Below are 15,326 nucleotides of genomic sequence, written 5' to 3'. Positions count from 1 at the left end.
CATGACTTGTCTTGCCAGAGCGCCATTCCAGCCCATTTCCGGCACTGCGTTCGGCCATAAAACATGCCCACAATCGCCTATCTGACTAGGCCTTCTGCATTGCACTATTGCCCTTTGGGCCTGTCCAACCCTGCTTCCAGTATGTCCGTTTATGCCAAGCTTCAAACTCTCATGGCATAATACAACTTGTAAATGTCGGGCGACCTACGATTGTTTCTGGCAGAAGCCACTGCATTCTGCAATATATGGAGTGTGTTACCCAAGGGAGTAATCCCTGGTGGGGGCACTCTCAGTTTAAAGTTGTACCCACGCTCGTCTCCATTTAAAAAAAAAAAACACCCGCTTTCCTTGTTTTCAACATTCATTTTAAACACCCCTTATTCTCGAAATCAAGGAGTACGCAAACATTTACAAAACACGGAGGCTTGAAAATGTCTCATCTGCACAAGAAAACCAGACATCTCTGTGTATTGCACGACGACTTGTCTTCACATCGCAGGATGCTTTCACACAAGCATCTTCTGAATAGAATCTGCGAGTGTGCATGCATTACACTGTTTCAGGCTTATGTGATGCAGGCATTTACTGGGGAGAATGCACAGAATGAGCGGCTTTGCAATGCTTATGGCCCCTTGCCAGTGAGCTGTGACTTGTCAGGGAAAGGGGCCATTAGCACTCTTCATTGCACACGTGTGTCTGCCCCAGCCCAGTAACAACAGGTAAGACATCAAAGAAACAGACTTGGGGAATGACCTGGGGGGGCTGTGAAGCCAAGCTATGGTTTTTACCATAGCTTGGCTTTGTTACCTCAAAGCCATCATTAGTGGCAACCTGCATTATGCATAAAAACAACCCTTTTGTTAAGATTTCAAGGAGGAAGACATCTGTGTTTTACACATCAAAAATGCACCCTTTTCCTAGTTTTTGTGGACGGGGATTCGTAGCATACAGCAGTTTAAGTGCCACCACCCTGGAGTAAGCCGTGCAAATGTCAACATACAATTGTTGAATGCATAGGCCCTCATTACGACCCTGGCGGAAAGTGACTGACCGGACCGCAACAGCGTAAATAGCGTTTCCGCCATTGCACGAAGGAGCAAAGTGCGGCCCATTCCGACCCATCGGGCACGAGCACCACGGCATGGCGGAAGTGCAAAGTCCGCGATGGCGGAAATGACCCCAAAACGGCCCACACCGCCGCCGTACGGCGCCCTAGGTGCAATACCGCCACCCATCACAGCGGGCACCGCAGAGTGCGCCTACCGGAAAGTACGGTGACCGGAAATATACGGAAACGGAAGTTAAAACATGGTCCCGGAACGGGAAACATCCCGCCGTACACCTATAAAACCACAAAAACCACACAACCACTAAAAACACTACCGCGAGACACACCCCAACCCGTCATCCACCCTAGCGAAACCAAGAAAAATGGGAAAAGTAGCGAAGAAAGCGTGCGACCGCAAGCGGCAGGTCCACTTCTCCCGTGAGGAAGTCACCGTGCTAACAGAGACCCTCCAGGAGAATGCTGCCGTCGTCTTCTCCACGCAAATGACCAGGACGGCACTTGCGAACAAGAAGGCCATATGGGCTCTGGTGGCACAGCGGGTAAGCGCGGTGGGGACCGCACCCCGCAACCCACAGCAATGCAGAAAGCGGTGGGACGTCCTGCGGATACGCGTCCGCAGCATACTCTCTGCCAACCGCAACATTGCCACAGCCACCGGGGGAGGTCCTGAATCACCCATCAAGTTGACCCCCTGGGAAGAAATCTGTGCCTCCACCATCGGAATGGAGAGCATAGAGGGAGTCGGAGGGATGGAGAAAGGAGTGCAGACATCAGAAGAATCAGGTAGGTGGCCCAGATAAAACAATGCTAAATCCACAATGTCCAATCATGTGAAGTACCATGTGTCCACATAGTGCAACAGAAACACATGTCCAGGAGAACGTCCACACACATCGCCCTGATAGCGCACCTTAAAACCACAATAAATACATAAATAATTAAAAACCCCTACAACACCCACCACACGTCCAGCAGGCACATCCTAACTGCAGGCTGCCAAACAACTGCACCCTCACCCCACACACAAATAAAAGCACCTCCAAGGCACCGACCCAAATCACCCTCATGTACCACCCCAATGCATGTGATACAATGCCATTCCAATACCCACAGACCCATTAATAACCCTCGCCCTCCTTTACTCCACCACAGGCTCCGATCCAAACGACAAGCATCAGGACACCCCTACCAGCACACCTGCAAAGAGGGCCAAGACCAACGGCCAAAGACCCTCCACCTCAGCTGCACGCATCAAGACACGGCAGCAGCACAATTCAGGTGGCAGCACAGAGGAGGGAACATCAACAGGCACCCCAGCAGCCAGCATGCCCACAACACCACCACCACAGGTCCCCCCAACGGATGCCACAGAAGGCACTACCTCTGGTGGCAGCAGCACCATAGGTGACACCCCATTGATGGCAGCATGCTCCGACACAGAAGACGGGGATGTCGAAGTCAGATCCATCCATGACCTGTCCCATTCCCCCTGTCTGTCCCATCCCGTACAACATGAGGATACCACGCAGGGGCACCCACAAGACGACGACTGGCCATCCCCCCCAAGCCCTGTGGCAAGGCAACATGAGGTCAACAGCCCCTCTGTGACACCCCCGCAAATGGCCATGGCCCAGCAGAGGCAACAGTCCCTCGACCAGTTAATCGTGCAACAGCAGCAACTGGCCACGCTCCTCAAGGACCATGCCGATGAATGTGGGCGCACTAAGTCAGACATAGAAACATCAACTGAGACACTCAGGGCAGAAATGGAGAGAAGTACAGAGACACTAAGGGCACAAATGGAGAGTAGCACCGAGAGCCTGAGAGTCCAGATGGAGAGAAGCACCGAGAGCCTGAGGGGGGAACTGCATGTGACGTCCAAAGACGTATGTGCCGAACTTGCCGCAGTGCGCCGTGTGCTCACTGAGCTCTCACAAACCCTTAGGGACATGCATGGACGTGAGCAGGCAGACACATCATCCGTAGCAAGTTCCGTCCAGGGCAGCCCCCAACGTAGATCTGGGAGGAACCTGCGCTCCACAGGCAGGGGTGCCCCTGACACCCGCAGAGGGGGCTTGCAATAGCGACAGCCCACTGACAATGAGCATCTTTGGACACTGGTGTTCGGGGGGGAGGTAGGAGGGTGGAGGGGGTGTGTTGGGCTCACTTGGGTGGCGGGTCACATATGCCATAAACAGTGCACGATCAACCAATGAGATGTGTGGACAATGATCTTTGTGTACTAGGCCATCATAGGCGTACAGTCCATATTGTGCATGTACCAGACACACACAGTGCCACGAGTCCCGTGTCCATGTATCAGCCACCAGGCGTGAGTGCTAGAAGCATGCATCAATGAGATGCTGACGAATGTCACGGCCCTCCGGTGCCTCGCAGACTCCTTGAGGTGCTGCCACATCCCCACCCTCATCATGACCATCATCAGGTGCTTGCAGTTCTGCGTCAGGGGGCATGGGCACATTTCTACGTACGCACATGTTGTGGAGCATGACACATGCCATGACCATCTTTGCAACCTTCTCATGGCGGTACAGGAGTGCCCCGCCAGACCTGCTGAGGCAGCGGAAACGAGTCTTCAGTAGGCCGAATGCCTGTTCAATGACTACACGGGTACGTGAGTGGGCATGGTTGTAGTCCTCCTCATGCTGGTCCCGTGGGTTCCGGACTGGTGTGAGGAGCCATCTCTTCAGTGGATACCCAGCATCACCTGTATGTGGACGATAAACGTATGATGTGGAATGCCATTGCTACGTACGCACACCCCCCCCCTTCCTGCCAGTTCATTGCCGCATTACATACCCCACATCATCATGCATGAAATGAGACTCACCGAGTAGCCAGGATCTGTTCCCTGCGTGTAGCTCCATGTAGCGTGGTATAGTAGAGTTCCTCAAGACCATAGAATCATGGGTTGATCCAGGGAATCTGGCACAACAATGTGTAATGATCCTGTTGGAGTCACACACCATTTGTACATTCAGGGAATGAAATTGTTTTCGGTTGCGGTACTGGGCCTCCATGCCATGTGGGACGACCAATTCCACATGGGTGCAGTCGATGGCACCAATGCAACCCGGTATGCCGGCAAGTGCATGGAATCCCACTTTTGTGTTGGTAATTTCCTGCTCTGAGCGTGGTAGAGAGATGTAGTCGTCTGCGTGCTGCAGGAGGGCATCGAGCACTTGCAATAGTGTCCGTGAGAACAGTGGCTGAGAAATGCCATGCAACTGTCCGACTGTGTGCTGGTAGGTGCCTGTGGCCAGGAAGTGGAGTACAGACACCACCTTCAGTAGGGGTGGGATGGCGGTTGGGCTATCTATCATGCTGACAAGGTCAACGTGTGTCATGTCCACTATTGCGGCTATGGTGTCCCGGTCCAAACGGTAGAGGGTGTGGATCTGCTCATCAGTGAGGTTGAACGGATGTGCTCGGAGGCGTGGGATTGCGGCCTGCCTGCGTGGTGGTAGTGGCTGTGCTGGCGGCCCTTGCTGGCCCTGCCTTGGCCTCCTCCTCCTCCTGCGTCTCCTCCGTGCGGCCGGTTGTAGTTGGTGTTCGTCTTCTTCTTGGAGTCGGAGTACTTGCAGTGCTATCAGGTCCCCCAGGGCCAACATCGCGAGTCCTGCCGGTAGCATTTCGGAGTGGGTGTGGTTGTGGGAGGAGACTGGGTGTGCAATTTATGTGTTTTCAGGCTGTATGGCCTCCACCTGTGGTGATTCATTCCACCTGTGCAAGCTGCTCTCCCCTTTGGCCGAGCACGTCCCGCACACAACGCTGCAATTCGAGGAATGGCATCTTGCTATTGCAATCATGTATTTGTACCCGATGGCCGTGTAACATTTGTTGATATGTACATTCGGCTATGGTCCCATTGTTTCACATACAATCTTTGCAGACGCGAACAGACTTGTGATGGGTCAGTGGAACGTAGTACTCGAGTAACGGTGGGCCCTCATGCATCACTGTACCGAGTTGCACCGACGGGCGGGGCGTCCCATTCGTGGGTGAAGGCAGTTGCCATTTTCACACACAGCCGCACTAGATGGATTAATTTGTGATTTCAAACGGCCACAGATGCCTTTTCGACGTGATGTTGCAAATGAGGAATTCGAAGGGCGGCGCTTTCGGTTTTCAGCTAGCGCCGGGGAGATGCCCACAGGTCTGACTGCAAATATAACGTTCTTTTGTTCGATGTCCTTGAGACAGGGGCCATGGCGAGGAAGCAATGATTGATATGAATAGTTTTGGATGCGCAATAGTGACGTGGGCGATGAGGCCGGACGTTCCCAAATACATGTAACTTCACAACACTGGAATTACGGGCTGGGGCACTGTGGATTTTGCAGGCTGCATAACGCACAGACTCAATGGAAATTTCGAATGTTTTGTGAGTAAATATTCAGGCTTTTTTATAACAGGTTGAGGGAATGATGAATGGATGCATGGGCAGGTGATTTGATACAGGGTTTGCCATGTACAGGGCTTGTTGGAATCTATCCGCCTCCCCTGCGCTATGTGATGCAGGGCTGCCATAGTGGGACCATCGTCTATCTGGCCTTGTTGTGCCCTCCCTGTCTCGACGCGCCTTCAGACACTTGTGTCCATGCACGTTAACATTCCCATCTGATGGAATCTGTTTTGACAGACGCATGCACAGGTACACTCGTTTGTGATGGTGTTTACACCTCGATATAGATAGTTATGAGTCGCAAGTGGTTTCGGGGTGGTGATGATCCTTTCGAGTGGGCTAGCATGCATATGACTGTGGATTTAGTGTGATCATTGAAGTGAGTTGTTCGAATGTAGTTCTGATGGCCATTCTGTTCTTTTTCTTTTCTTTTGGTTGACAGGTATCTCCTCCCCTTTTGCCACTGCCATCTGTATGCCACTCCTGCAGATGGCGTTTACTCCCGACACCTGCTGCTTCGTGTTAATCAGTGGAGCAGCATTACGATCTTATGGGACGATCGCCAATGGGCCACATGCCCTTACGCAGTACTAGTGGCTCGGAGCAACATTTCGGCCTTTCAGCTGGACTAGTGCCTCCCCATTGGGACGGGCCTGCGGTTCTGTGCGCTTCCATGTTGCCTTTTCGTACGTGAATGTGGCTCTGTGTACCATGATGGAACAGGGCGTCACACAAGTAGTAGCTGGTCATTCCTTGCGGATGCTGCCCACAATGGTGATATGTGTTTTGGAGTTCATGGACTAATGGCTGTATGGGCTTGGTGATTTAGTTGTGCATTAAATTTCTATTCTGATATGGGCCGTGTAGCGTTCTTCTTTGCGAGTGATGTGGCATATTCCTATTTGGGGAGCGATGTATTGTGAGGAGATCTGCATTGGGTTCCAGCTTCGGAGTTTAGTCGCGTGGTACTGTGCTGGGCGCGTTTGCCTACGGAGCCCAGTGAGGTCAGGGATGGGGGCTGCCAATATGACTGTTTGAATGTTGTCATGCTCAGGGGCGTGGGAATGGGTTTTGTGTAACAGATGCCGGTCAGCCAGGTGGACTGGTGGAATGTTGTGATTTTCGGAATATTGCTGATCACAGGTGCCTGTGTTTGCGTGCGTTTCTGGGGGGGGGGGACTGTGGTCATGTCCATTGGAATGGCTTCTGTATTCGTGCCATCTGTGCCCTGCAGCTCCCATTGGCCCCTCTTGTGTTTCTTTTGTTCGTTGGCATGCATGGGTGACTTGTACATTTCACTGGTTGCATTGTGACTTCATTGCACCTACGGGGAGTTGTACTTTGTGGGCAGGGAGCGGTGTACAGGCACTCAGTGGGGCCGTTTACGGTTGATTCGCGATGCCGTACTTCTCACCATGGCGGATTGGTGCTTTCCGCCATGCTTGATGGCGTTAGGTACATGTCCGCTAGGGTCGGAATTCGCGTACCCTTGCGCCATGGTGGTATTTACGGTTTGGCATGGCGCGCGCGCGCGTACTTGGTGCAGTTAGCGTTGGCGTTCACTACGGTGTCGCTAATGGCTTCGTACTTTGCGGTGACGGGTCATAGTCGCACCGAGCGGTATTCGATGGCGGTATTGCATTTCCGCCATCGTTTTTCGGATTCCGCCAGGGTCGTAATGAGGGCCATAGTCTTTTAAAAGCTGCCTGGCTGGGAGTCTTTTTTCCATTTCCATTTGAGAAGACATGGTCGAAGCAAGTAGTGAAAGTAGCCAGAGAGAACCGAGCTAAGGTTTTTCGAAGTCTGTCCGGTTGTCCGGTTTAGATGCAATACATCTGAATTATATGTGTCTCCTGGGACAGCAGCAGTCTGAGTTTCAAGACTCAGAAGCCAGGGATGTTGCAGCAGGAACGGCTGGTGGCCTTTGAGGGTGCGTGCCAGCCAAGGCTGAATGGGCTTCCAGCAGTGCTCCCTGTGGACAGAAAAGGGCTGCCCAGCAGGCGGAAATCAATGGAAACTGGGTCATGGGGGCAAGGTCATCCCCAGTGACCCTCTCAGGTGCAAAGTAAAAACTCTGCATGCTAATATTGGGGCTGTTCATTTTGATGGCCCATGTACATTTTCATGGCATCTCCAACCAACATGTCTCCCAAGCTATTTGGTAAAGAATTGGTCAATTGTATATTTATAAAAAAGATTACAAGCCTGCCTGCTTGTGTCCTGCATGGTGAGATGGAATAGGCATCTCTGCTTCACAACCACTATTTAGAGTATGGAGGCAGTGGTGGGAAAACAAGCTGGCTAGTGGTCAGTGTTGGGCATCTCTGCTTCACAACCACTATTTAGAGTATGGAGGCAGTGGTGGGAAAACAAGCTGGCTAGTGGTCAGTGTTGGCTTTTTAGCCAGTGTCAATCTGCATTTGCTTTGCGGTACACGCATATGGGAAAAGCTGAACTACCAGTCCCAGAATGTATTGCGCTGTTTAGTGAACAGCCAGGGCTGGATGGGAGGTGTCAGACATGTTACAGGACCATGTCTCAATGCTTACCTTTATTGGACTGTCAGAGGTGTTCATACTTCAAAATGGCAGTGAGTAAGAACCGCAGCAGGGACTTTTGGCTCTTACTATTTAGTTTAGTTTAATCCACATCGACATTGGAATATACTGGCCTCCCAAGACTACTGTCATTTTCTTTGGGGACCACTGGTTGCAGAACATGCGTGGTCGGTGCGTGTGGAAGTGATGTCACCATGGCGAGTGATTGACTGTAGAATGCAGTGCTGGTGGCGGCGAGATGTGTCTCCGAATCATTAGGGGTTAGAGCAGTGGTATTCAAACGTTTTCATACTGAGCTCCCCCCCCCACCACTTGAGTAGAATAAAATATTTCTGCCCCCCCCCCCACCTAGGGCTTGGCTCCCCCTGGGGGGTTCAAAGGATGTGCAGGACCCCCCAGGACCACCAGGCAGATGTTGTACTACTTATATGTTCTATTTAATACAGTCACCTTCATCATTTTGCAAAGAGTCTGGGGTTCCGATGGACATCCATCGGGGGCACCCGCAGGTTGAAGACCACTGGGTTAGAGTTATCCGTTTTGACTGGCACCATCTCCATTGACATTGATAGCGCGACCAAGCAAGGGAGTGGAGCAGGGGAAAACAAAAACAACGATCTTACTAGGCCCAGGGACATTGAGAACGCGCAAGTGCATGGGAGAGGGAGAGGGCTAAGTGCATGGGAGAGGGAGAGGGCTAAGTGCATGGAAGAGGGAGAGGGCTAAGTGCATGGGAGGAGGGGGGAGTGGAAAGTGCATGGGAGGAGGGGGGAGTGGAAAGTGCATGGGAGGAGGGGGGAGTGGAAAGTGCATGGGAGAGGGAGAGGGCTAAGTGCATGGGAGGAGGGGGCAGTGGAAAGTGCATGGGAGGAGGGGAGAGGGCTAAGTGCATGGGAGGAGGGGGTGGGCTAAGTGCATGGAAGAGGGAGAGGGCTACGTGCATGGGAGGAGGGGGGAGTGGAAAGTGCATGGGAGGAGGGGGGAGTGGAAAGTGCATGGGAGGAGGGGGAGTGGAAAGTGCATGGGAGAGGGAGAGGGCTAAGTGCATGGGAGGAGGGGGCAGTGGAAAGTGCATGGGAGGAGGGGAGAGGGCTAAGTGCATGGGAGGAGGGGGAGTGGAAAGTGCATGGGAGGAGGAGGGAGTGGAAAGTGCATGGGAGGAGGGGGGAGTGGAAAGTGCATGGGAGGAGGGGGAGTGGAAAGTGCATGGGAGAGGAAGAGGGCTAAGTGCATGGGAGGAGCGGGAGGGCTAAGTGCATGGAAGAGGGAGAGGGCTAAGTGCATGGGAGGAGGGGGGAGTGGAAAGTGCATGGGAGGAGGGGGAGTGGAAAGTGCATGGGAGAGGGAGAGGGCTAAGTGCATAGGAGGAGGGGGCAGTGGAAAGTGCATGGGAGGAGGGGAGAGGGCTAAGTGCATGGGAGGAGGGGGAGTGGAAAGTGCATGGGAGGAGGGAGGAGTGGAAAGTGCATGGGAGGAGGGGGGAGTGGAAAGTGCATGGGAGGAGGGGGAGTGGAAAGTGCATGGGAGAGGGCTAAGTGCATGGGAGGAGGGGGCAGTGGAAAGTGCATGGGAGGAGGGGGGATGGCTAAGTGCATGGGAGGAGGGGGCAGTGGAAAGTGCATGGGAGGAGGGGAGATGGCTAAGTGCATGGGAGGAGGGGGAGTGGAAAGTGCATGGGAGGAGGGGGAGTGGAAAGTGCATGGGAGGAGGGGGAGTGGAAAGTGCATGGGAGGAGGGGGGAGTGGAAAGTGCGGAGCAAAGGAGAAAAAGGGAAATAAGTAATACCACAAATACGAGCATGGTTCGATCTTGGCTTGGCTTGCTTCGGGTTTTGAATTCTTCTTGCGGGAAGCGGGGCTCAGTGACCTCTATATCCCTGTGTTTGTGTGGGGTGGCCACCTAGGGGTTTTGATTTTGCAGACCTTCCTTGGCTCATCAATGTTGGGCAGGGCCCGGGTCTGAGGAGATCACACCCATGCAAGCAGCAAACTCTGCGGCTCCGCTGGTCCTGTTGGCGCGTCTCAGGGGCTTGCGCCTGCACTGGAGCCGCTCTGTGGAGGTTGTGGTTGGTCTGAGTCATGGGGTCCCATTGGTGGGTATCAGCCACACATGGCGTAGGTTGTGGAGAACATCCAGTCTCGAGGGCTTTTACCAGAGCAGCCTTTACCTATGGAAAATATGGTAGCCCACAGAGTCAGCAGCGGTGAGGCCGAGCTCCAAAGACCCAAGGAAAATGGAGGTAACTTGCCTTACCCACAGGCTCTTTCAGTTAAACACACTAGTCCCCTGTGCAAATTCTCTCCAGAAAGCACACACACATTGACTACCTCTACCAAACAGTCCAACTGCACCAGGTTTTAGGATCTGATGCTATAACTCTATAGCGCCTCTATCTCACAAGTGGTTTCTTGGTGCTATGCTCTAAGAGATGATACACAGCAGATTCAACCAGTGAAGGCTGAGGAGAAGAGAAAAGCCTTTAACCTGCTGTGAAAAGGCAGAGCAGGTCGGAGTAGTACGGATGCATAACAGAAGGGAATTCGCGTGCGCGCACAGAGGGGAATAAAAAGAGGGTTGATATCTAGGGATGCAAACAGCAGATCGAAGCGAGCACTACGAGAGGTAGCGCTTACTTAAAAGAGATGCATAGATACACTATGCAGTAACTCTTGGAAACCAGCCTCGGCTTAATGGGAAGCCAGTGCTTTTGGCCTATAACAGGCAGATAGCAGAATTGGGTGCAGGGCACATAATGAAGGAAGAAGGCCAAAAGTTGGTCCCCAAACATTGGTAGGTCCTCCAAACACACCTACTGCAGTAATTCTGGAATTGAGCCCAAGGGAATAATCTTGGGCAGGGAAGGAGACAACAGGCCTGGAATTTCGAGGCCTTATCCAAGAGATCCGTGGAGAGAACCCAAACGTGGACCCGAAAGAGGCCAATGGTTCATGCGTGGAGATTGGAAAGAAGCGTCAAGGCCCAAGCAAACCCCATGCAAACATTGATAGCTGGAATCGTATGTTCTCCACGGCTCCTACGGCCGGGGCAAAATTAGACTTGGAAACCAAGGAGGAGGGCAGCAGAGCTTTCCATAAAGGTCTGAAGCTCAAAACTCACAGTGGATTCAGTAATCTTTGCAAAAGGCCAATATCCAAGAGCGAGGACGGTCAACGGTCCTGAGTAGAAACGAAAAGACGGCGACGGGTTTATCAGTCTGGCTCTCAGGCCAGAACCGAGCAGGTGTTCAGAAGAGCAATCAATGACTCGCCGGCCGGTTCAAGGCAGCGTTTTAGGATTTCAGCCGGACAGGGATCAATGGACTAAACAGATTGAAGTTTAGAAAAATGATCAAGAGGGGGACAACAAATCATGGGAGTGAATGGAGACAAAGACTGCTCAGTTATAGGGTTCCGGCGAGGGCGCCGAAGTAGTGGAACTAGCAGCGCGCATAGAGGACAGTTGTGCACAAAGCTCTACCAAGAGATCAGCCATTGATAAAGAGGCAGCGGAGGGGGGAGGTTGATTGAGTATGGCAAAGAGCGCTGACCCAATGCATGATGAATGGAAAGTGTGATTAGCAGTATGGATGGCACTTCTGTAAATCTCAAATTGATGTCGATAAAAGTCCCTGTTCGGTGTAGATGAAGAGCGGTGCAAACTGTGCGCACCAGTTTTAGTGGTTGCTTTCAAAGCATTGAGCGTCAAGCAGTCCTAGGTTAGTTTTACCGGTCTTTAATGTTTGACCTTACAATACAGCACATCAAATCTAGAAAGAGAATTGTGCAACTAGACAGCCAACGTTTAAAATCTACTTTACCTGTATCCAAGAATCCACTTCCTCCGAAGACCTGTGGAGAAAAAGGAGAGAGCAGGGTGAGTTTCCGGTGAGCCGGCAACTGGTTCCAAGATTCAGATTACATGAGAAAACATTATGGGCTTAAAGTGCGCAAAGAACTGTCCACAGGGTCAATATGATGGCAAGCTTCAGGGGAAGGCTTTCTAAAAGGCCGAAATGTGTCGCAAGGTCTAAATAACGCCAGGAGTCAGCGGGAACTTCCTGAGAATCTGAAAGCCAATTCCAAGACCAATAAATATCAGAAGACCATGTGGGGGTCACGTTGGCCTGACTAGGGGTTAGCTCAATGGAACAATAACCTGTCATCTCACGCTGGGACAAGTCAACAGTATGAGCTTATGGCAAGCTTGCAGAGGGATCAGTGAGCTTATCAGATGAGATCAGAAGCTACTGATGCCCCCCCTCGAGCTCTCAGTAGGATACGTTAGAAGGCACAGTGAGCAAAGAGGTGCTAGTGTGAGCTTGCAGAGGGATCAGTGAGCTTATCAAATGAGATCAGAAGCTACTGATGCCCCCCCTCGAGCTCTCAGTAGGATACGTTAGAAGGCACAGTGAGCAAAGAGGTGCTAGTGTGAGCTTGCAGAGGGATCAGTGAGCTTATCAGATGAGATCAGAAGCTACTGATGCCCCCCCTCGAGCTCTCAGTAGGATACGTTAGAAGACACAGTGAGCAAAGAGGTGCTAGTGTGAGCTTGCAGAGGGATCAGTGAGCTTATCAGATGAAATCTGAAGCTACTGATGCCCCCCTCGAGCTCTCATTAGGACACGTTAGAAGACACAGTGAGCAAAGAGGTGAGCTTCTAGTGAGCTTGTACTGGGACCACTGAAAGATAACACAGTATGTAGCGCTGAACAGCACCAATACAAGGTTAGTGGCTTCCTAGAATTTGAATGCTTGTTCCAGGACCGAGATCAATTAGGTGACAATGTGAGCTTCAGGCGATCTTACACTGGATTCAGAAGAAAGATGGGTTGTAAGATTTCAAAGGCAAATATAGAAGGGTGGGAGCTTCATGGGAGCCGACTGCTTTTTCCAGAGCAAAGGTGCGCATTGAGGTGAGAATGTGAGCTTCCACTGGGTTCTGAGGAAAAACAGCATGGGGGCTTAGCTCTCAAGCGCATATGTTGGAAGTCTGTGAGCTTCGTGGAAACCCCTTGTGTGTTCCAGGTCCAACATCAGCCAGGTGGAAGGGTGATCTTCCAGTGAGCTCTGTAAGGAACTTATGGTGGCAACAGTAAAGACAGACACAAGTGATCACAGTTCAAGGGTGTATGAAAAATAAGGCAGTCCTAGTGGCGTTGTGTCAAAGTAAAAAGGCCTACACTAAGAAAACCTATTGCCAAATCTTTACAACTAATTACAGAAAGAGTGTTGGATAGGGTATCAAAATAAAGAAAGAAGCGTTCTGAAATCATAAGTCAGGATGTGATTGCCTTGAGGTCTCCCTTTCCCATGTTTTTAGGACGGGACAAGGTGGGTCTCCTGAGCACAGCACATGCTCGAGCTTTCCCAGCATGAGATGACAGTTCCGTATCAGCTATCATGTTCTTCGATGGTTAAGTCTCTTTATAATGAAAAGTCTCTTGCCTTCAAGGCCTGATACTCAACAAACAAACACAAAGTTCTGTTCTACCACTTTGGGTGATGGTTTCACCCCTGGGTCCCCCTCTTCTCGGTGCTGACACTTCAGAACATTTTGGGTGATGGCTTCACCCCTGGGTCCCCCTCTTCTGGGTGCTGACACTTCAGAACACTTTGGGTGATGGCTTCACCCCTGGGTCCCCCTCTTCTGGTCGCTGAACATTCAGAATACTTTGGGTGAGGACTTCACCCCTGGGTCCCCCTCTGCTGGGCGCTGACCCTTCAGAACAGTTTGGGTAATGGCGTCACCCCTGGGTCCCCCTCTTCTGGGCGCTGAACATTCAGAACACTTTGGGTGAGGGCTTCACCCCTGGGTCCCCCTCTTCTGGGCGCTGAACATTCAAAACACTTTGGGTGAGGGCTTCACCCCTGGGTCCCCCTCGTCTGGGCGCTGACCCTTCAGAACAGTTTGGCTAATGGCGTCACCCCTGGGTCCCCCTCTTCTGGGTGCTGACCCTTCAAAACAGTTTGGGTGATGGCGTCACCCCTGGGTCCCCCTCTTCTGGGCGCTGAACATTCAGAACACTTTGGGTGAGGGCTTCACCCCTGTGTCCCCCTCTTCTGGGCGCTGAACATTCAGAACACTTTGGGTGAGGGCTTCACCCCTGGGTCCCTCTCTTCTGGGCGCTGACCTTTCAGAACAGTTTGGGTGATGGCTTCACCCTTGGGTCCCCCTCTTCTGGGCGCTGACCCTTCAGAACAGTTTGGGTGATGGCTTCACCCCAGGGTCCCCCTCTTCTGGCACTGACCCTTCAGAACAGTTTGGGTGATGGCTTCACCCCTGAGTCCCCCTCTTCTAGGCACTGACTCTTCAGACTTATTCAAAAAATCAACAACACAGTTCCTTTTTCATCGAACTTTGGGTGGTAACTTTCCACCCCTGGATCTCCCTCGGCTGGGCTTGGATCCTAGACAACAAGGGGGACACTTCCCTTTTCCCTTGTCTTGCAATGTTCACACTTTCTTAAATCTAAATGTCTTTTTTAACAGGTTTTTGGCTTTTGCCCCTGCTTGTCGGCTTCCCTCTGCCGGGTTCACTCTCGCCAACCTTTGGTTGTCGGCTTCCCTCTGCTGGGTTCACTCTCACCAACTTTTGGTTGTCGGCTTCCCTCTGCCTTGATCACTCTCGTCGACTTCTACCAACAATTCCTCATAGGACTTTTAGACTCTGTCCCTTTTCAATAGCCTCTCTCGCCTGGGTTCACTCTTGCTAATTTCCACGATACACAGTTCATGTGCTAACTTTCAACATGCAGGATTCACTTCCCTTAGCTTTCACAGTTCTCTGTCGGTCAAAGACTTTAGACGGTACCAAGGATTTTACAAGTCCCCTGTATGACCACTTTGACCTATCTTCACCTCTTCCCTCAGCACCCACGTAGTGCCAGCCTCCTCTATTGTTGGATTTCCCCTTCTTCTGCTTTTCAAAGTTCAATTTAGCTCTTGCTACTTTCCTTTCAACACAGTTTGGTTTCTTATCGACACTCCCCTCGACTCACCGGCTGTGACGAACCGCTTGGTTTTGGAGTCAAGGTTGGTACCACTGAGACAAGCGTCTCTCCCCGGCTTGGTTATCAGCAGAGGAGGGTTTTGCGTACTGTAGACATCTGCTGCAACAGACACTGGCCTTTGTTTGGAGTCTTAAGCTTCCATCTGCGGAGGCTCCACAGGCATGGACGGAAAGTGCAAGGTCACTTCTCTCCTTGTCAGCCTCTCGATATTCACCGTCTTTTGCCTCCTCTTGAACTGAGTTGGGGAGCCGGGGGGACGTACCA

General features: G+C 51.9%; 1 protein-coding gene across 3 annotated transcripts in view; it reads right to left on the bottom strand.

The window, feature by feature from the left end:
- Window positions 1-15,326, bottom strand: part of FGD2 (FYVE, RhoGEF and PH domain containing 2) — a 414,855-nt gene that overhangs the window by 21,996 nt on the left and 377,533 nt on the right. For all 3 annotated transcript variants that reach the window (XM_069633421.1, XM_069633424.1, XM_069633422.1), the window contains one exon: window positions 11,871-11,901. In XM_069633421.1, coding sequence (XP_069489522.1) covers window positions 11,871-11,901 — 31 coding nt within the window. The remainder of the gene's footprint in view (window positions 1-11,870; window positions 11,902-15,326) is intronic.

The sequence above is a fragment of the Ambystoma mexicanum genome, chromosome 13, assembly GCF_040938575.1.
Source record: "Ambystoma mexicanum isolate Mex_15411 chromosome 13, UKY_AmexF1_1, whole genome shotgun sequence".
In the NCBI taxonomy this organism is placed as follows: Eukaryota; Metazoa; Chordata; class Amphibia; order Caudata; family Ambystomatidae; genus Ambystoma; species Ambystoma mexicanum.
Note: the sequence above shows the minus strand (reverse complement) of the source record. Positions and strands in the feature narration are given on the sequence as shown.